The sequence below is a fragment of the Panicum hallii genome, chromosome 3 (assembly GCF_002211085.1).
Source record: "Panicum hallii strain FIL2 chromosome 3, PHallii_v3.1, whole genome shotgun sequence".
Classification (NCBI taxonomy): domain Eukaryota; kingdom Viridiplantae; phylum Streptophyta; class Magnoliopsida; order Poales; family Poaceae; genus Panicum; species Panicum hallii.
Window position 1 is genome coordinate 60,498,168 of NC_038044.1, and position 22,473 is coordinate 60,520,640.

General features: G+C 46.7%; 2 protein-coding genes and 1 pseudogene across 2 annotated transcripts; 2 read left to right on the forward strand and 1 right to left on the reverse strand.

The window, feature by feature from the left end:
• The first annotated feature begins 1,740 nt into the window (after positions 1 to 1,740).
• Positions 1,741 to 4,620, forward strand: LOC112885793 (scarecrow-like protein 34). Its single transcript, XM_025951439.1, has one exon. The coding sequence runs from the start codon at positions 1,923 to 1,925 to the stop codon at positions 4,083 to 4,085; it is 2,163 nt and encodes a 720-aa protein (XP_025807224.1). The 5' UTR covers positions 1,741 to 1,922; the 3' UTR covers positions 4,086 to 4,620.
• A 3,595-nt stretch (positions 4,621 to 8,215) lies between these two features.
• On the reverse strand, positions 8,216 to 13,999 carry LOC112884065 (annotated as a pseudogene).
• Positions 14,000 to 17,412: 3,413 nt separating this feature from the next.
• Positions 17,413 to 18,076, forward strand: LOC112887745. Its single transcript, XM_025954005.1, has one exon. The coding sequence runs from the start codon at positions 17,513 to 17,515 to the stop codon at positions 17,759 to 17,761; it is 249 nt and encodes an 82-aa protein (XP_025809790.1). The 5' UTR covers positions 17,413 to 17,512; the 3' UTR covers positions 17,762 to 18,076.
• The last annotated feature ends 4,397 nt before the right edge of the window (positions 18,077 to 22,473 follow it).

A 22,473-nucleotide genomic window follows, 5' to 3' on the forward strand; every position in this document is an offset into this window, starting at 1 on the left:
GCTAAAAAAACCGCTCCACTAGAGGAGCCGGAGCTAGAGCCGTTTTTAGAGAAGCTAGAGATTTGCCAAATACGGCAAATAGGGCCTAGTTAGGATAGACCATTGAAATTTTTTCCAGCATGGGATAGTTATAATGTTAATGGTTATATAATTAGCCTTAATCGACCGCTGCTCATTCAATTGTTAGCTAGGCAGGGTTTTGGGTAATTAAAAGTAGTCGGAGGCTGGTTTAAACCTCAGTTCTACGTGTCATATAAACAGTTTTAAGAATTGCTGCGATCCATATCGATCCGTGCGTGGCAGTCTTTATCGAAAGAACAGCGCAGCTAGCTGCACAAATGAGGTAGCTGCACTTGCCCCCCGAAAGCTACAGGCCATTGCAAAGCTAGGTTGGGCAGTGGCCACGGACAAGAACGGACCCTTTTTACCCTGGAAAAAGTGCACACAATCCTCTCGACCCTGCCTTGTCGTTTGCGAAACATATATATATGCGTCTCCCGGGCCGTGAGATCGACACGCGCGCACGCCAATAACCACTTGCAGGCACGGTGAATCGAAGGAAAGACGATGGACGCTGGATTCTTCTTCAATATATTGTACGTATGCATATATATATATATATCTTTAATTTGCTTCCGATATTAATTAATAATTAAATCTGTTGTTCAACAGAATGACGTTCGGATCGAGCTAGGTTGAATTTCTCGTGAAAAAAGAAGCTTTGGGACGACCCGACGACTGTCGGGTTGAGGCCCACACGTCAGATGTTCGAGGCTAGCTCATGACTGCAGCTGTGGCATTGTTAGCAGGGTGGGACTAGAGTGGCTGGATTTGGGCTTTTGGAGTTAGGTACAGGGAGGTCTTATGCGGCGGGACAGCGAGCGTGACGAGACTCGGCCGAAGCGGCGATGCGGTAGGATGTCGACGACCATGGGTGATGGTGGAGGACCGTCGTCTAGCTAGAAATGAAGGTAGCGAGGATATCATGATAGTGTCCCGATGTCACCGATTAAATATTATGGTTGGAGAGAGGTCGCGTGCAGCGCAGACGAAGGATATTAGGAAGTAACTCATGAGAAGATCATGAAAGAAGGCTAGAAATAAAGGCCGTCAAAGGTAAAGGTATTGGAAAAGGAGCATGGAGCAGGCGAGCTTGAAAAAAACGGGTAGAGAGGTGAATGGTATCGCTGTGCATATTATGTAACGGTCGTATAGCTTTCATCTCTTTCATTCGCGAAAAAGATATTGCAGTGCATACGTAGAGATATAAGAAGATACCAAGGGTCAATTTTGAGTGGAGCTGATGACCCAAAAAATCAAAGCTTGCATCTCTACGCATGAGGCGTGTAAACGATCGAATTACCGGGAACCACCACCAACTACACACACACTCGATTAAACACTTGTGAATGAACGCCGAATGCTCATCGCGTGCGTTCACCGTGCCCGACGTTCAAATCTATTTACCCCATCGGTACCTACTGATCTACGGATACACATTATTCTCCTGCCATTTTTACCCGTTTGCAAAAGGAAAAAGAAATAAACCCTTGTCTACACGCCTACACTGCGGAGAGAGCTGGGATGCTCCCATCACTCTGCCGTCGCGGGCAGCCATGGCACGGTGGAAACCGTCAAGCCGATGGGGGAAAGTCGCCGCCGGGCCCGGTCCAGCCCACCCGAACCGGGCCCGGGGCCACGCGGCTCCCGATCCCCTCCCTCTTCCCCTTCCACCCCTCCACCTCTCCCCTCAATCCCCAATCCATTTCCGCCGCCGCCCGCCGCCTTCCCGGAACCTTCCTCGCTCGCTCGCCCGCCCGCCCGCTTCCCCTCGCTCCCCGCTCGGCCGCTCCCCTACAAAGCCAGCAGCTAAACCCCCCGCCTCCTCATCCACTACCCCACCCACCCACCACTCCGACGCCATGGGCTCCTCCTACGACCCCTCCCCGTCCCCCGGCGCCGTCGCCGACGACCTCGCCTTCTACCTCTCCGACCTCGGCCCCGCCTCCCCCTCCGCCTACCTCGACCTCCCGCCCACCCCGCAGCACGAGAAGCCGCAGCAGCCGCAGCACGCCCAGCCCGACGGCGGGGCCGCGGCGTCGCCGGAGGACATGGTCCTCCCCTTCATCTCCCGCATGCTCATGGAGGAGGACATCGACGACAAGTTCTTCTACGAGTACCCCGACCACCCGGCGCTGCTCCAGGCGCAGCAGCCCTTCCTCGACATCCTCTCCGACGACGCCTCCTCGTCCCCGTCCGCGGCCCGCAGCGGCGCCAGCGTCACCCACCCCTCCACCTCCTCCGCCTCCTCCGACGCCGCCGCTAACGCGCCCCTCACCCCCGCCGCCGTCGACTCCTACGCCCAGTTCAACGGCTTCGATCTCGACCCGGCCGCCTTCTTCAGCGGCGGGGCCAACTCCGACCTCATGAGCTCCGCCTTCCTCAAGGGCATGGAGGAGGCCAACAAGTTCCTCCCCAGCCAGGACAAGCTCGTCATCGACCTCGACCCGCCCGACGACGCCAAGAGGTTCCTCCTCCCCGCAGAGAACAAGCTCGCGGCATCCGGGTTCAACGGCACCGCTCCCGCCGCCGCGGTGGCCGTGAAGGTGGAGGAAGCGGTCGTGCCGTGGCCTGATGCTGTGCCTGGAGGCGGCGGCGGGGGCCGCGGCCGGAAGAACCGGTTCGACGACGACGACGAGGACCTGGAGATGGATCGCCGGAGCAGCAAGCAGAGCGCGCTGGAGGGGGACGGCGACGACCGGGACGTCTTCGACAAGTACATGATCACCTCCCACGAGATGTGCGTCGAGCAGATGGAGAAGCTGCGGATCGCCATGCAGGAGGAGGCTGCCAAGAAGGAGGCGGCCGCGGGCGGTGGGAACGGCAAGTCCAAGGCCAAGGGAGGAGGGCGCCGCGGTGGGAGGGAGGTGGTGGACCTGCGCACGCTGCTCATCCACTGCGCACAGGCTGTCGCCACCGACGACCGCCGCAGCGCCACCGAACTGCTCAAGCAGATCAAGCAGCACGCCAGCCCGCAGGGGGACGCCACGCAGCGCCTCGCCCACTGCTTTGCCGAGGGGCTGCAGGCGCGGCTCGCTGGCACGGGCAGCATGGTGTACCAGTCGCTGATGGCCAAGCGCACATCCGCGGTCGACATACTCCAGGCGTACCAGCTGTACATGGCTGCCATCTGCTTCAAGAAGGTGGTCTTCATCTTCTCAAACCAGACCATCTACAATGCCTCTCTGGGTAAGAAGAAGATACATATTGTTGATTACGGGATACATTATGGCTTCCAATGGCCATGCTTCCTGCGACGGATAGCATGCAGGGAGGGTGGGCCTCCGGAGGTGAGGATTACTGGCATTGACCTTCCCCAGCCAGGGTTCCGCCCGACTCAGCGCATTGAGGAGACAGGACGCCGGCTCAGTAAGTATGCCCAAGAGTTTGGTGTGCCATTCAAGTACCAGGTGATCGCAGCATCCAAGATGGAGACCATCCGTGCTGAGGATCTGAACCTTGACCCTGAGGAGGTGCTCATTGTGAACTGCATATATCAGTTTAAGAACTTGATGGATGAGAGTGTTTTGATTGAAAGCCCAAGGGATGTTGCACTCAATAACATCAGGAAGATGCGGCCTCATGCATTCATCCATGGAATCGTGAATGGCTCATTCAGTGCGCCGTTCTTTGTGACGAGGTTTCGGGAGGCTCTGTTCTATTACTCGGCCCTGTTTGATGTTCTGGACACAACCACCCCAAGAGATAGCAACCAGAGGATGTTGATTGAGCAAAACATCTTTGGGAGGGCTGCCCTGAATGTCATTGCGTGTGAGGGTACAGATCGTGTGGAGCGCCCCGAGACATACAAGCAATGGCAGGTGCGGAATCAACGAGCAGGCTTGAAGCAGCTGCCATTGAACCCTAATATCGTGCAGGTAGTGCGGGACAAGGTCAAGGAGTGCTACCACAAGGACTTTGTGATTGACATTGATCACCATTGGCTCTTGCAGGGATGGAAGGGCCGCATCCTCTATGCCATCTCGACATGGGTGGCAAATGATGATGCTGTTTCTTATTTTTAGCTGTTTTTTCACTCTGTTGTCTACAGATATAGGTTTAGGTATGTCATCTAGATATATCCTAGTGACAGTGTGTTCTGTATGGCCCAGTGAATGGCCATGGTTCCGTGGGTTCCTTGACTCGAGGTATGCCTAATCAGAATTCAACATGGACCTGTTCTTTCCATGGGAGATTGTTTTGCGGATTCATGCGATTCACTGAGGAACATGGTTAACAGAAGATGCGAGGGATCAGAAGGCATGCCGAAATCCATGCTTTAATGTAATGTGAAATAGATGTTTATTATGCAGTCGTGTTTCTGCTTAGTGCTATTTAGTAGAATTTAGACTTAGGTCCTGGTCTGGATCAGGTTGGCTGCCGCATCACTTGCGAGTTGTGATCAATCCAGTCAGTTGATCAGGTTGTAATGGTGGTCCGGTGCTTGCTGCGCTGGCATTGTATGATAAAGCGCTGAAGCCTGTGTCTGTCTAGACGTTCTGTACATGTGAGCTCTTTCCCGATGGGCATGTGCTACATATTCATGCATGATTCATGTTCTGTGAATCAAATGCTTTTGGGGTACGTACATGTTGGGTTGATGTGGTAAAGGAATAAGGATAATTCCGAATCGTGTCGCAATGTTGGATTCTTGGAACTGTTCATTGATCAGATTATGTGCCTATTATCAAGATGCCATTATCTGTTGTACAAACAAGTGTTAATATTGCTTTTCAGGCTACCATTTTTGTCTGTTCTGATTCTGTGAGGCTGTGACAATGACTGCCACGAAATTTGCCATTGAATGATACTAATCCACCGACAGATATCCCAATGTAGAGAGGAAGAAAACGGCTGCTGTCAGCCTTAATCAGGAGATTTGTGATGATTCCATGTATCCTGATATAATTGCACTGCAAATCCCAGCACCTGGTTTAACTAAACGCATGCACAGCTCACAGGTTGGAATTCGTCAAAGACAAAGTAGTCAGGCGTCAGGTTTTGTTGTACTATACCATAACAATATTAGATGTTTCTTGAGAACAAAATAATTGTACTAGGTATGGACAGAGCGAGAGTGTACCTGAACTGCTGAGCGAAATCCTTGAAAAGTGCAGGGCGGGATTGCGAGGATATCCTTCAAAGTCGTTGCCCATGGCATTGACCTGGTGAGACCTGAACCTGACCAAAGAAGACCAAGGGATAGAAATATAAAGCACGAGCAGTGGTATTTCTTCTTTATGCTGTGTACAATTTGGACTTGGGTCCTGCTCTGGAATCTGGACTATGTTCGCTGCAGCATCAGTTGTTCTTGTGATCAATCCAGTCAGTTACTCGCAAAAAACAAATCCAGTCAGTTGATCACGTTTTAATAGACACTTGTTTCTGTGTCAGCTTCTTATGCATTGCCTCAAGTTTTGTTATCTTATACCATAACAATATTGTGGTTGTTGGGATTGTTCAGTAATCAGGCTATACCTACTAGACGATTACCAGGACGCCATTCTGTTGCTGTACAAACAAGTGTGTCTTTGCGAGTTCAGGCTACATATGGAGTAAAGTCTGGCCTAGTGCTGTTCTGTACATGGGAACAATAATTCAAGTTCAATAGATCAATTTTTTTTCTGCTACATCTTAATGTAGTAAAGAAATTAGATATTCCCTCCCAAAAACATCAAATTCTTGGAATTGTTCAGTGATCAGACTGCACCTAGGATGCATCCATCAGTTGTTGTACACACAAGTGTGTTCTTATGGTCATCTTGTTTCGGGCCGACCATCCATTCCTTTCACTTCACACCAATCACCAGTCCACCTGTTGTGAGCCCAGGCCGTGTGATGAGGACGTATTTTCTTCGTCATACTGAATACGGTCACTGAATGATATTCCTCCTTCCCTGAGGAAGACAAGCAGTTTCCTGCCGTATTCAGGAGATTTGCAATGGGTCCATGCGTGACGTCATCGCTCCGGTCATCCCAACACCCACTTTAGGTCTGGTTGCACATGCAACGGCCACTGCACAAGCTCACAAAGTTGGAACTCGTCAAAGTATTCAGAGTAGAGTTTGTCATACCTTCACAGTATGCCAGATACAGTATATCTTCAGAACAAAATAATAGGCACTGCCAGATACGGACAGAACGAGAGCGCACCTGAACTGCTGGACACAGCCCTTGAAAATGCAGGGCAGAACCGTGAGATCCTTGAAGATCCTTGCACATGGCACTGAGGTGCTGAGACCTGAAACCACCCAGAGAAGACCAAGGGATAGTAGTGATACAAAACATGAGCAGCATGGGACATTCACGGCACCTGTCAATACAAGTGCCAAAAAAAGGTGTCTGACTACAAGAACCTTCAACAAGTTAATCATAGAGATCAGGAGTTGGAATGGGTCAAATGATCCGTTTTTCCTATTCTTTTATATACAATTGCAGGAAGGGTGTCAGGTTTGCTATACTAGTGCAGCATTTGGATACCTGAACACAATCCCTGAAAAATAATCCAAGACAGATTATGGGGATATCTCCTGGCACATGGCACTGAGCTGGTGAGGCCTGAAACGATCAGAGTTCGGAGCAAAAGTTACCTGCAGAAGGTGAGCAGCACGAGACGTTCAGAGCACCTGCCTCTGATCCTGAACGATAGATAGGAGGAAAAGAAAAATAAACAAGTGGTTTGACTACGAGCTCAGGATCCATGGGTTAATCCGTATCCAAGGAATCTTGTGTGATTTTCCGAGTTTTCAATTGGAGACCAAAACGAATATGATGACAGTCAGAGATTATTCTAACTGGGGGGCTTGCTGGGAGACCTGATGGGCTGACCCTGACCTGGTGAGGATATTAAAAATGGCTGACGGTGGTATTCAGAGAAAACTGTCCCGACAGGATGCGAGGCTTTGCGACTCGTGAGGTCGTATGATTGTGAAGGTTTAGACAGGCTTCTTGTGCAAGAATGCGAGTTCTAGAAGTTGACAGAGCTCGGGTTAGTTTAAGTGGGTGAGCATGCGAAGTTTGTGATATAGTAAGAAGATTAGAAAAAAAAAAGGTAGGTCCATGTATTTGAAAATGGGAGACACTGTTTGACTCGGTTTTAGTAGCTAAATTAAACTATGAACTCCATTTATCTTATGGTGTTTATTACTCATGACAATCAGAAATCACTAGCAGAGGTTAATCAGTATAACAGAATCTACAAATTGGTAGGCTTAATATTCGGTGAAAAGCTATGGAGCTTGATATGGGAGTTATTATTCCCTAAAAGGATTGAGAGTCTACCCGGAGTTTAAACAGACTTCCTGTTGAAGAATATGAGAATTCTTCTTGATATATGGGCGTCACAGTTGTTAAGCTAAGGATACAGCCTTCAACTTATCCGATAGTCTTTCTGATCTCGTTGGTGCTGGATCATCAGGTAGAAGAGGTCACAGCATGTATGAGTGCACGCATGGGCCACGCTCGCCGCGAATGGTTGGCTTTTAAACGCCTCCATTTCTCGATGGGCTCGGCCCATAAGCTGATGTTTGATGCTTCTGCGAAAAGCTCACGCCTGGCTCGGTAGCGCTAGTAGTACCAATAAGGCCCGTAAGTGTTTAGGTGCCGAGCTTACTTACCTATCAGAAATTTAGATTTCAGCCCAAACGTAGGCAGACCGCGGGATAATACAGTTGTTAAGCTAAAAAATTGTAGGATAATAGAATTGGTGCATAATGCGATGGATGTATTAGCATGAGCTTTGGGGCTGAATATATAGGGGTACATGATTTGAAGACAAGGAGCCTCTCCTACGGATATCGTATGACACGGATATAATTCTAATCTACCTAATATACCCTAACAAAAATGCAGGCTCGAAACTGAATGGGTACTATCTTCTGGTCTCCTTGACGTCGCGTCAGGCAGAAAAAAGGTCATGCAGTGCTTGCAACAGCCCAGCACCAGGCTATACATACACACCCGCAGGATCAGAAAGGCCAATGAACTACCAGCACAACCTCCAACTCCACAATATACATGACTCTTGAGTACTGTCAGAAGAATTTTCAGGAAGCAGCTTTCCTCGTGTGTGGCAGAGAAAGATTTTCATTAGTAGCACTGGCACATATAAACTATAAAGCGATTGGATTTGAATCAGTAAATTCTTGCACATAAAACTTGGCTGGCTGGAATACATCACAGTTGGGAAACCAAATTATAGAGAGAACTTTGAAGAAAACTATCGTTGCTGAAGGATACTTGAATGACACAGAAGAAATTAAAATACATAAGCATCAAACATCCCGACTGAACATGTGATGGCTAGAACCCCTGTGGCACCAATCCCAGCTTGGAGCTTCATTGCTATCTCGAGAGCGTGTTGTTGGCAAGCTCTGAATATCGGCGACGCAACATCAAAGCAAGTTTATTTGTCTTGGTAGAGGCGACTCATCAGCTGCAGATATTCACTAAGTGCGAGTACAACACATAACACAATTGAGGCAAGAGGTGCCCGTCCATTCGGAGCTCATGGTGATCTCCTTTGACAAATGAGAAGGAGTCCTCTGCCTGTATTGAAAAAAAAAACAATAGATCAGTTAAGCGGCATGGGCAGCGGAACCACACAAAACTTTTACGTCAGGGCATGGAATTGGTACAGGTGAAGAATGATAACAGCATGGTTTTAGGTGCCGTGATCCCAGAGAACAAATCCGTACCTTGCAACTCCTACACATTCTGGAGAGATGGACTGCACTGCTACGAATGCTCCTCGAGGAGCTCCACCTCGTTCATTCCGTGTTCGGGAGACCTGTTCTCTCTCTCCTCCTCATCCTCTAACGTGTTGCCAAAAAATTGCAGATCAAGCGTGGGACGTCCGGGGTGGATGTTGACTGCGTTCCTGATAGTAGCTTCTGCAACCTCCACCCTGCTCCTGGTGGCACCACCACACCAGCTTACGATGATGACGTGCTCCAGGCTTGCAAGGTGCTCGAAACTGAACTCAAACCCCATTTTGGACAATGCTTTATGCACTCTAAAGGCAAGACGTAACCTTCGGAGTTCCGGCATCGCATCCCGTAAAAACAGCATCTCCAGGCCACCTCTATGCATTACGCTGAACTCAAGACTCCTTGAGGCGCCGGAATTGCTGGCTGCTGACGGTAAGCCGTTCATCAGGGGCAAGCAATACGACTAACTCATAGCAGAGCAGAGTAGGTATGTCCCCGAGGATGCAGAGATCTTCCTGCCTAATCCTGGCAACCTCTAGAGATAGATAGGTGATATGAACAAGAGAAGCCATCTTCTCTGGTAGCGGAGTGTTGAAAAATCCGCCCACGGCAAGCTTCTGGAGACATGGAACAGTGCAGCACAATATATCCATCAGTTCTTCTTCCATCAATTCACAATTGAAAATACCTAGTGACTGGAGCCCGTGTTTACCCAATGCAGCGAGAGATAACTTCAGAGCTTCCTTGTACCGTGTTGTATCACGACCAAGTCGTTCTCTGGCAATCAAATATATGCCAGCCGTCTTCAGCTTGGTCAAACGCCTAAGCGCTTCCACCAGTTTTATGGAGAAATTCCGTGTAGGCGACAACTCCTGCAAGGCGTGTAGATCTCCAATCTCACCGGGCAATTCTACATGACGGTCTACAAGTAGGCGCATCAATCTTTGCAAACGGCCTATCGACGGTGGCAATTTTGTAACTCTACTGTAACGTATATCTAGTGTTTGCAGATGCCGCAGGTCTCCGATATCCTCTGGAAGCTCGGTAATATGTGGAGAACTGATGCTCAGAAATTTTAGCTGGAACATGCTTCCTATGTATTGAACATGTTGATTACCAAGATGACTGAAATACGTAGAAACCAGTACTCTCAACGACTGCAGCTTTTGCAGATGAGGAGAAATTCCCTGCTCTTCAGTTTCAAAAAAGCTAATTGAACGGACCTGTGACCACTTATCCATAATCTCTTGCATCGCTTCATCTCCCACATGTTCGGACTGTATTGAGAGCCTATGAATCTTGTGACCACCACCATTGTAGCTTTGCCCTTCCACTATGCTCACAAAATTCTCCTCTGCTGACAGTGATACAATAAGGTCAAGCACCATATCATGCACTCGACAAGCTTTTGCACGGCCATCATACTGGATGTCAAGTGGTTGGATCAAGCTTCGGTTTACAAGCTCATTGAAGTAACTCTCGGCGAGTTGATCCGCTGTTTGACCCCTCACTTCTGTGATGAACCCTTCGGCTATCCACCTCCATATTAGCTCCTCCCTCTCAATCTCGTAATCCTCTGGAAACATACTAAGATATAGCAAGCGAGTCTTTAGATGGTGCGGGAGATCATAATAGCTAAGGAGAAGCATATCTCTCATTCCTTGGTGACTAAAAGCAGAACTCATAGAACTGTACACTTGCTCCCATTGATCCATGTTGGATTTCCCAACAAGCAGGCTCGCTACAGTGATAATAGCTAATGGCAAACCATGGCACTTTTGAAGGATTCCATGAGTGATTTTTTTTCCATGTGAGGCGGGCATGCAGAGCTGTCACCAAAAACCCTCTTGAAAAATAGTTGTTGGGATTGCTGGTCGCTTAGAGGTTGAATCTTGTGGACATATCCTGCTAAACTAGAGCAGCAGGATGTGGCTACATTAGTAATTCTTGTGGTTGTAATTATTCTTCTGTTTAAATTGTTCTCAGATAGAGCAGCCTTGACAACTTCCCATGCTTGTATGCTCCAAATATCATCAACAATGACGAAGTACCTACACATGTATATTCATAACAAATGTTAGCACAACAGCACTAAGATCACATAGTCTTGTTACTAATTTTTTGCCACCAAATGGTGCAAAGCTTTTAAATAAGCATATTCTCAATGGAAATATGAGCATCAGATGCCATTCTGCCGTACCCCCACAACCTAAAGACCACCTACGTCACATTGTGACATTATTACAGAAACAAGAGGGCAGCTGGAGTGCTGATGAACCACTATCTTTCTAGTTTCTGTGGGTTTACTCCAATGCCTAGTCAATGTATTTCATCAGTCAGAGATTTACGTTCATGTAAATTGATACTAAATTTCTCAAATTAATAAATATAGTTTTTATAGTAACAAATTCACCAATTTTTTACAAAGCATCTCAAATTACACCTGCCAGCGATGATGGTGATGCAATCTTTTTAGAAATACTCAAATTTACATACATACATACATACATACATACATACATACATACATACATACATACATACATACATACATACATACATACATACATAATCAGTTCATGTTTGGCTTTCGCAGGATGGCCCATGATCCCCTTTTTTCTAAACAAGATCTCAGTTCATCCATAAGCAAAACTGAACTAAATGTAGAAGAGGCTAGGAATATTATTTTTACAATCTTCAAAAAAATAAATACTAGCATAAAGAAACTTTTCAGCAACTAAACATACGCATATACATAGATACAAGTAGGGTCAAATGGTAAAACCAAAAGATAAAAATCATTTTTATATGTACCTCTTATCTTGTAAGAATGCTCTAAGCTTGTTTATGAGTTGCCGCTCATCATCTGATGGATCGACACAACTCCCCAGTTCTTTGAGCATATCAGCTAGCATCTTTGCTACATTAAGATTCCGTGAAACTGGCACAAAACATGAGCAATCAAATCGACCTTTAATTTTCTCATAAACTTGGTTTGCGAGAGTCGTCTTGCCAAGACCTCCAAAACCCACAATGGATACAACTTTGAGCTGCCGTCCAAAGTCATCATCTTCTTTCAGCCACCGGATGATCTTCTCCCTTGGACCATCAATCCCAACAAGTCTCTTTGCTTCAATAAACAGTGCTGGCAGTCAAGGATTAATTTGAACGACCTAGCTAAAATTACTGGCAAGTTCATCAAACTTGTACCTCATGCTGCGATCATCACTTTCTTCCTGAACACGAGACTCGAGTTCTTCAATTAGGTTAGCAATCTTGTGGCGTGACCATATCTTTTTAATCTTTCTTGGTGTCTTCTTGACAAGGTTGGTTGCAGCATGATCACCTTTGCTCATCTTGTGAATAAAGAGGTCGATGCAGTCTTCCATATCATAGCTCAGCTCGCGCACCTTGTTCCTCCAGTCCTTCACCTGCTCATCCAACCTCTCCTCATTGTCGGCCAGCTTCACGAGTAGGGTTTGGATGCTGGTCGGCTCATCCTTTAGAAACCTGATTTTTCCCTTCACTCCTTTCTGAAGCTTGTACTCCCCTTCTATCAACACAGAGAGCTTGGGAAGCAGGGTGCTCAAGGCACCCATTGAAGCACTCACTATAGCACCAGCCATATCGCACGCTCTGTGTGTGTGTGTGTGTGTGAATACTAGGGAGTAGTAGAAATGATGTTTCGGTTGTGGACGCAAGGGTAGTATTATGCGTTATAATATCTGTTGATCACCCTTGCATACATCTGCGCATTTAAGAAAATCATGCGAAAATATGAGCTACAACTCAATGTACTTCTAATTTGGTAAACTATAGATACGCATAGGGGCTTCTTTAATATCTCTTCATGAAAACATAGACACCATTAATCAGAAAAAATTCAGGGGAGGAAGAGTTTGAAGGGATGGAGAAAAAGGAAGTTGGGACATTTCTGTTGAGAAGAAAAATAGGAAGACAACATACATGAGCTTTTCCACAGGGTATCAATAGCAGAAAAAATTATGTATCACATGGCATGACTTGCATATATACAATAGCAAAAGATATAGTGGCAAGCATGGGTGGTGCAAAGAAGCCGCCTCCATTTGATTGTGCTGAGAGTACTCAGTGAATTAGAAATTAAAGGGGACACCCCAGTGCTGTATATCAGAAGCAACCATCCATGGTGCCTCGAGTTGTTTTGATCCATTGATTCATCCATGGTGCATCGAGTGCTGCTATGCTATTACTGTTCATTATGTCTCTGAATCGAACCATCAAAATCACGATAGACATAATGAACAGTAAGAACATGGCAGACACGATACATGTGGGGATACTGTTACAGAAAACAAGAAAAAGTGAGTAACTATAGAACTTAGTATATGCTACACCATAGTATATACTACACCATATACTACAAATCTCTGATCATCCAAACAAGATGGAAACAAGTATTCTCAAGTAGTCATTATGAATATCTCACACATGTGGACTACAATATATGGTTTACTAAAGTATGTACTCACTAATTAGTTAAATTGTACAAAGATGGAACCATTTAAGTACTCCATTGTATGTTAATGCTCCAAAGAATTAGGAGTCCTAAGGTAACATCCCAGAATGGTAGAATCAGTGTGGCATGTGAGATCCAGACATGCAAGAGCAGAACACAAAGTAACTGGGCGACGAAAAAATGCAGGGGAAACTGGGAAGAACTGTGGCTCCAAAAATGCACCGTTCAGCATATCAACATAATCTAAGTTATAATGTGTGTGTGGAGAGAGAGAGAGAGAGAGAGAGAGAGAGAGAGAGAGAGAGAGAGAGAGAGAGAGAGAGAGAGAGAGAGAGAGAGAATCCCAGCTCCTGAGTGACTGAGCCGCTGGCGGCAAGCGTGGGTAGTGCTAGATCTGGCAGCATCGTGGCTTGAGAGAGGGCGCCCGCACATACCGCGTGAGACTTTAGGCGCTGGAGTTGAGGAAGTTGGAGCACACACAGTAGATCCAGTTCAAGCAAGAGAATTTCAGATCCGGAAAGATGAAGAAGAAGCACGCTGCCATGGAGGAAAGAAGGTGGAAATTACTCGAGCAGCACATGGATTTGGCCATGGCAGATCAACTAGAGGTTGCAGGAGGGAGGTTGAAGATGATCGAGGGCGTGTGGGTGTGTGGCGCAGTGACTCAGTGGTGGCCGCGAATCTTGCCTGGCGGAACCTGTTTCTGCCTAAATTCTTGCCTGGCAGATGCACGCGCTCATGCCCGCAGGCACCCATACATGCGGGAGTCTCGGGGTCTGTTTGGTAGAGCTCCAACTAATCCTGATTCTCTATGGGAGCAGATTCTTTAAGAGAAGTGATTTTGTGGCTGAAGTTGATTATCTTTGATTCTCTAGCGTAAACTCTTAAAATCAGGATGGAGAATCACTTCACAGAATCAGGAGAAGCTATTTTTTTCAGTTTCCAGCCTCTTAATTCATTTTAGAGAATCACTCCATAGAATCAGCAGAGAATCACTTCTCTCTGAAAAACTGTTTGGCAGAGGTCTTGCTGGATTCAGCACAGAATCAGCTCTGGGTGCTCTGCCAAACGCGCCCTCAATATTGACCGGCGCGAACCGTGTTGTGCCCATGACAGCACGATAGAGTGTGCGGCGCCACACGGTTGGGGGTAAATCGCCTTGTGAATCGAAAATTTTCTTTAGATGTCACACGTATCTTTTTTGTTCTTTTTGAAAGCAAGAGCACTAACTCGTGGGATAGAATCACGCTACGTGATGCCTTCATCTTTTCTATCACTGTTTTTCTTTGTTCCAATGGTCGATTTCTCATTACTTTCGGTAGAGGAATAAATGAGTTGTATCACATTATATTGAATCTATTCGAATAGCAATCTTTATAACGGATGTCAGTGTTTGTTTCGATGTAAAGATTTCTATTATGATTTTACAGTGAACTGAAATAGATCGAATTAAACAAGTGTTGTTACACTGAGTGCTTGTTGGATAATCGTTCGCCCGTTCAGTGCCAGTAGTGGTTACCGAGAAAGCTTAATTCCACGCTCATTAGCACCTGCCATGGCAATTAGCATCCCTTAACTATTTCCTGTTTGTCCGTACGTTGCGTCTGCAGCTTCAGATACATACTACAAGCGCGCATACATGCTGCTTTGGACTTTGTAAATTGTCACTAGAGGCATCTGACGAGCCATCTCGGCTCGTTAAGGCGACTTGTTTGATAACTAGCTAGCTCAGCTTAGCTCATTGAGGTTAATATGCTGAAAATTGAGTCTGGTCAGGTTCTTTCGAAAAGCTCGAGCTGACTCATTTGGCTCATGAGCCGAGTAACATTCAACATTAGTGTCAAAAAATGTGACATTAACCAACATATAATAATTTAAGCATACTAAAAATATCTAAAAGTATAATTCATGATGATATGATGAAAACAAATAACACAAGTAAATAGATTCGAATAATATGGACATTTGAAAACTGAAAATAGGCTTAATTAGTACCATATTTGACATATAAGTTGAATGACGAATTTATTTTACCCCAACAAGAATAATAGCACTGTAATAAATTAAAAAAGCTTGATATTGTTATACTTATCGAGCCTAATGAGCCAATCGAACAGTTCACGAGCTAGCTCATTAAGAAAATGAGCTGGCATCAAGAGTTGGTTTGGTTAATTTGAGAAGTCGTATCAAGATGAGCTGAGCCGAAACTATGAACGAGCCAAACCGGCTTGCAAGCCTCGAGCTTTTCTGCCAGCCCTAGCTGTCACCCTTTTATATAAATGTGGGATCTCTCTCTCGACACAGAAACCTTTTGCATGAATAATTAATTTATTATCCTTGCATATGTAGTTTATTTATTACAGCACATATATCTAACATATTATCGATCAACATAATCATTTATGTATTGATGGCCGAAGCTAAGTAACAAAAAATGATAGGTTAGGAGCCCTAATTATAAAGTGATAAGTATTTCTAATCCGTGGCCCCTGCTGCTGGGAGTATAATAAGAAAAGCCATGGTCAAGTGGTGCGTGCATTGGACGTAATGCGGATGTGCTGATGGAGTTTGAATGTTCCATCAAGTTCGAATGCCATTACTCTCCGTCATCATGTAATATGAATGGTTGGTGCCTCAATTGTTACGGTGTGGGCCGGGCGAGCGTGGGAAGGGACTGGGCCGGCTTGGTTTGCTGCGCAGTCCGCACCGATCAGGTACAGGGATCCAACTTGGTCGGGCCCGGTGGGCCCCGTGGCCCTGACCTTGGGCCTCGGGTACACGGCCCAGTAAGATTATCAGGAGTCCGGGGACGACGGGCGCGGCGTCGTCGGCCTTCGTCGCGTCCATGGAGCGCTGCTGCTCCTGCGCCCGCCTCCACACCGCCGAGGACGACGACGAGGAGGCGCGGAGCTCGAGCGAGATCGTGCGTGCTCAGCATAGCAGGCAGTGCCACGGAGCAGTGGATCGCTTCGGTGTCATCTCAGTTCTCATCCCCGTCTGCCCGTTTTCAGAGAGATCAATTTCCGTCGCCAGTGCTCGATGCTCCCAGTGCTGGTGGTAGCATTATTCAGTAATAGCGAATAATGCTCTGCGTTTACCAGCATTAGTCCTCATTAGAACATTATCATGTTTTCTCATTAGGCAGTGATGCTCCGTAGAATATGAACACTACCGACAGCATTTCATAGTCTGTCCCGACATCGATCTAATGGCTCCGAAGCCTCCGATCCATCGCCTTGTCATTCCTTGTCTGCTGGACAGATAGCAACTGTTGCCTGGTGCCTGCTTGCACGCGCAGCGGCCAGGCATACGGGACGCAGGCTAGCTGGAGCCTTGATTCGCTGTTGCCCCTAACGAGATGGTACTTCAGCTGTGCTCGAGGCCTTCAGCTCAACGGTATACGAACAGGTAGACAGAAAGATATGCAGGTTGTAAGCCAAGGGAACATGCACAGGCGCTTGCACCAGCGGAAGATCCTCGGGCGGCGGCGGCGCCGTGCGTGCCGGCGTCGGCGGGCGCGGCCGCTTGTCCTTTTCCGCGGAGCGCGCGGGGGCGGGGCGGTCTCCCCTGTTTCCATCCCGGCGTGCCGCGTCGTGTCGCCACCTGCCCCCACACACCCAAGGCTAATTCTGAGCAGTACATGCGGAAGCGGAAGCCACCAGAATAGAATTTGACCCGAGTAAAATCCATCAGGCAACCGGCATGTGTTTTCGATCATCTCGATCTCCTGCATTTAGCAGCTCAACCATCATTATTCCAGTTCATTCTTACTAGCTACTTTTCCTCTTACAGTGCTATTCCAAATTTAAAAGTAGTTTTAGTTTTTAACCGTACCAATGGATTCATTCAGTCGCCCAGGCCACATGTCACATCCCCACTGTCACACGTACAAGCAAGCAAGCCGGCCGGGCCCAGGGTCCGGTCTCTGGGGGACATGGTCCAAGAAAATTATTAGAGACATGGAAAGAGATGCCCCACCAGACAGGACACCCCAAAATCTCTCTACCACCTCCCCTTCAATTCATCAGCCCAACCTCCCTAATCCCAGGTTAGCATAAAAAATTCTGTTTAGATTACAAGTAAGTATGTTTGGGGCTTATAAATAGCATCACCTCCCCCCTACCGCTCACTCCATCAGTCCATCTCCATCCACCACCAGCAACCACACCGAAGGCAGGCGACACGCATTGCAACAGCTAGCAAGCACTCCTTGAGACCTAGCTTGATCTGCTGACCGGAGGGAGCAATGGAGATGTACATGGACGACAAGCAGTGGAAGCTGTCCTCCAGCTCCAAGAAGGGGAGCCGGAGGTCGGCGGCGGTGGCCGACGAGGGGAGCCCGAGGGGCTTCAAAGCCCGGGAGGCGGCGTCGAGGGGCCCGGCGGCCAGGTCATCGGTGCCGGCGAAGCGGCTGGCCAGCATGGTGAGGGAGCAGCGAGCGCGGTTCTACATCATGCGCCGCTGCGTCACCATGCTCGTGTGCTGGAGGGACTAGCTGATGGTGGTTCTTCTGGTTGACACAAGGACACGTGAAGGCTGTGGGCTTGTAGGGCCGGGTCGGGCCAGGCCATCAGGCGCTCTACAGAAGCCATGGAACCCTGCTGGGCCCAGCCCAACCTGATGGGGAGAGTGAGAGAGATGTGCCTATGTTTTCTATGGCCATCCTGTGGTTCCTGGTCGTGTTCGTTTAGTGTGTCAACATATTATACTTTGGATTAATTGCTACCTGAAGCGCAGCATTGTTGTAAAAAAGGGCCAAAGGCTAAGGCATTGTTACTACTAGCTCATGAACACGCCCCTCCTTTTCTGATACTGAATTGTGTGGTAAACATCTCTTGATCACTTTTCGTTTTTCTAAAATGGGTGATATTAGTTGTGTGTGTGTATATGACGAGTTTTATCTACACTCGCGTGTAGCTACTCTCACCATCGGTATACCACTATGCGTATGTCCGCATACTCATTTATCACTTTGAGCATGTTCACATACTAATTCTAAGATACTTCAATAGGATATATACAAAGCACCCTTATTTTTGGATTTGCATTGCATGCATGTATCATTGTCTAGTGCGTAAAAACGGATTGGATTGACGTTGCATCCTTATTCTGTTTGTTGCCTCCTTGCATGTGCACACTGATCCATGCATGCATGAAAACTTGTACGAGTGGAGTTTTTTTTAACCTTGCACAAGTGACAAGGAGTATTTTTGCAAATGACAGGAGTATTTATCAATTGGCAGCAAGAAAGAGTGTTTTATTTCCAGATATCAAAAGTATTACTAGAAATGTCGGGAGTATTAATCCAATTAACAAGTAGGGGTATCCTTTAAATGTCTGGTCTATATTTCAATTGACATGACGGTTATTATTTTCAAATTTCAGGAGTATTTTTTAACTAACTAGAGGAGTATTTTTTTACCTAAAGTCAGGAGTTTTTTTTCAAGTGTCATGAGTATTTTCAATTGAGCAAATAAGTATTTTTCAAAAAACATGAGTGTTTTGCAATTCTCTAGAGTATTTTTCAATTGATAAGAGGAGTGCCTTTTCCAACCGTCGGGTGTATTTTTCAATTGACAAGAGAAGTATTTTTTGATTGAATAATACTTTGATTGACAACAGGAATATTTTTACTCCATGATTCTTTTCCAACTAATAAATAGGAAGTATTTTTTGAAAATCAAGGGTATTTTCAAATGTCAGGAGTACTTTTTCAATTGATAAAAAGGAGTACCTTTTCTAAATTCTAGAGTTTTTTTTTCTATTGGCGTGCTAGAAATCAATAGCAGGAGTTAGGTTGCTGTAGAGGGTGGGAAGGCAATTGCCGTATTTGAGTATGCTAACCACTCCAATTTTACTTTTAGCTATTTCAGATAAGATTAATTTAGAAACAATTTCCAAAACTTAGACAAGTAATTTTCTAATAGAAATTAAGCTCATAATGATATAGATAATTGAAATGGATAAAAAGGCTTAGACATGTAATTTGTAGGAGTAATTTTCCAAAAATCGAGAACGTAAAATTAGTTATGACATCAACCCAATGATAGAGAAGATATTTCTGATACTATTACTCCTCTAATTTTATGATAATACTCTTTGGGATAGATAATATTACTTCTCATATCAATACTTAGCTATTGTTCTTGGAAATCAGAGCCCGTTTATAGGGGACCAACTTAAATAGAAGCTCCTCGCAACATGCTTAAACTTCCCAGCACAAGAAAAGTGACTGGACATGTGACATGCTTCTCTTCTAGGAGATTAATGGCATGGATTCATTCAGTACCACATGCTTGATGCTAGGAAGAATAACTTTCAAGTGGATTTCATGGAGTAGATTTTTACTAATTTATCTTACAAGTAGCAAACAAGATCAATCAGAGTAGATACCAATTGATTCCTACTTCACATCAGCCTAGAATCGAATAGGACGTTGGCTTGCGGGAGCCCCGGAGCTTTCTTTGTTTAATGTTTAGTGTTTCTCTATTAGAGTTCGAGTTCTTCTGGCTTTATGTAATATCGCTTAAATGACACAGCGGTGCTCCCGCAATCTTTTCAAAAAAAAAAAAGAAGAAGAAGCAATTTTGCAGTCTGCACTATGGTCTAGCATAGCACGGATGGATGAAGAGGAAGATGTCAGTTGCCACCGGATGGAGCATCGACATAGGCGTACTGGGCAGGCAGCTCCAAATGCCCATAAAGTAACTCCAAGAATTAGAACTACAAAACCTATTAAAGTATTGCATATTCTTCATCGAATAATTAATTATTCACATCAATCTTGCAAGCCGATAAGGTTATCTCCTGGAATGCACAGACACCAACACAGAAAAGCAGGATAAAGCTGCCCAATATGCAAGAGTGAGAGAAGCAATAATGGAATAACCTACTTGCTAATCACGGATCTTGTAGCATTGTTTTTGAAGCAATAAATCAAAATGATAATATGGCGACGCAAGTAACCTTGGCCAGAATCTGGTTGCTTAAAAAGCAACACCTCTGTGTGCATCCCTGAGCGGATCAGGTCTCTGCGACGCCTCCGCCAACCATTGCCGGAAGCCACGACATCGACGGTCGCGCCGCCGTCCATCTCATCCGATCCGTGTGATGCCTCCCAGCATGTTGAGATCTCATCGCCGTGACACCGCCATGGCTGTGAAAAGGGATGGGGCTGATTCTTGGGAAGCTCTGATCACGCCACCACACGTAAGAATAGGATGGTGACTAGGGGGAGGGCGCTGCTGGATGCCCGGATCCGGGGGACCTCCAGTTTTCGGAAGAGAGTAGAGAGAAAGGAAAGAAATAAACGAGAGGGGTAAGAAAGTTTTATAGGATCAGATCCGATGCTCCACGAGTAAAATGCTACCATAATTTACGGTTGTGGGATCTTAGTTGCTGCGACTAGAATAGCCAACATGTAGAGAGACACACACCAACATGTGACAGTTGATGGACTGGATTTGGTACCGACTAATTAACCACTTGATACCCAGGCAGAATCTGCATCAACCAAATGGTGGTGGTCTGTGGCTTTCAGCACATGGGTGTGCAAATGAGGACTGGACAGCTGGGCGATCGATCGATCACCACTTTGTCGCTTCCCCCTGACCGAACCAAGGCAGTATGATCCGACCGTCCAATATTCTCTGACGAAACTGCCATTTAAACAAACAACAGTGTATCGGTATGAGCAATCTAGTACCACTGATAAGAATGAACATGGACATATCTGTATCGTGATTACCTTGACCTGATTCAAGTGTTTGAACCTTAATTTGTACTCATCTGGCGTGTCCGGAGCTCGTGTCCTGTTGCTGCTAACCGATAGAGCCGCACATGGATCCGTTCGTCGCCTCTACTGAGCTCACATGCTAATGCATGATGGGTTCAGATTAGCAAGTGCAAAGAGGCAGACTAACTACCATGCATGATCTCTCTCTCTCTCTCATTAACATTAACGTAGCATGTTTAGTATATCGATCCAGGGCAGGCACACAGTTTGCATGACAATTTGAATATTCGTGCGTGTTCGTTGCAACCTTTCGGCTGCATGTCGGCACACCGATCGATCGTGCCCATTACCTAACTAACCGTCGTCGCAGCGTGACGCCATGATGCGCCCACGTCGCGGCCGGGACACGCGTCAGGGAGCTAGCTAGCCGGCCACTTGACCGGCCGGCCGGTCAAATCATGACGCGCATGTGCGTGCCCGGATCCCTATGCGCGGCCGCTCGCCCACTCACTCACGGTCATGTGCTTCAGAGTTAGTGGCAAATGGGTTCTGAATTCTGATCGAGCTAAATCTAGCCAGCATGGGGTGCTTATCTGACAGAACAGCCACATGGCAGACACTGGTGACAGAGCAGTGTAGTACTCATCGACCATCGTAATCATCGGCATGATCTCTCTCAGGACTAATTCCTGTCGTTTTGCAGCTTCACAAGTGCTTTGCTTTGGGATTCGTGAAGGTGTACGTACTTCGTTCTAGATCTCAGGGCGAGGAGACTAATTTTGGCTGAAATAAACATTCACCGTCGCGGAAGCCGTTGCTGCAAATCATTGGCTAGTTATTTTCAAAAAAGAAGAAGAAACCATCGGCTACAAACAGCCCAAATGAAATGTTTATATTTGAGATTTGAAATGTTTGTATTTCAGATTATGTCGATGCATTTTCAAGCAACAACTCTGACAAAGGCAGGTTCTCTGTCTGAGTGCACCCTGGCTGACAACTGCCTGCGGCTGGTGTGGATGCCTTGTCTTGCCGACAGATCGAGAGCCTGCTGCGCGCCCTGTAGCAAGTGTTTGTCCGGAGTGCCGGCTAGCGGCGGCAGACAGGGCCCGTGCAGGTGGGCTTGCGTGCCGGCCGGCGGCCATGATCGCACGGGCACATGAGATGCCGGCGAGTGTGCCTCGCAGCTGCAGGCCCAACGAAGGGCAACGCGATCAATGCCTGAACCGCGACCAGCTGATGACCGAATGCTCCTCGGCGACGACCGAGTAGCCACGAGTTTAACCGGGGGAGGCCCACCTGTCAGTGAGAGACAGCTATAGCCTGTCAACTACTAACCGGAGTAGATGAGAGCCGTACGTACTGTCCTTGTCAGACTATGGGCCGTGCGTGTTTCGACATGGCCTTTGCTTCCTGAGACGACGTGCCATCCGACGCAATCATGTATCGGACTCGGACATCTCTCTCTCGGTGCA

Coding starts and splice junctions, on each gene's coding strand:
- LOC112885793 (XM_025951439.1), top strand. CDS start 1,923: ATGGGCTCCTCCTACGACCCCTCCCCGTCCCCCGGCGCCGTCGCCGAC.
- LOC112887745 (XM_025954005.1), top strand. CDS start 17,513: ATGGAGATGTACATGGACGACAAGCAGTGGAAGCTGTCCTCCAGCTCC.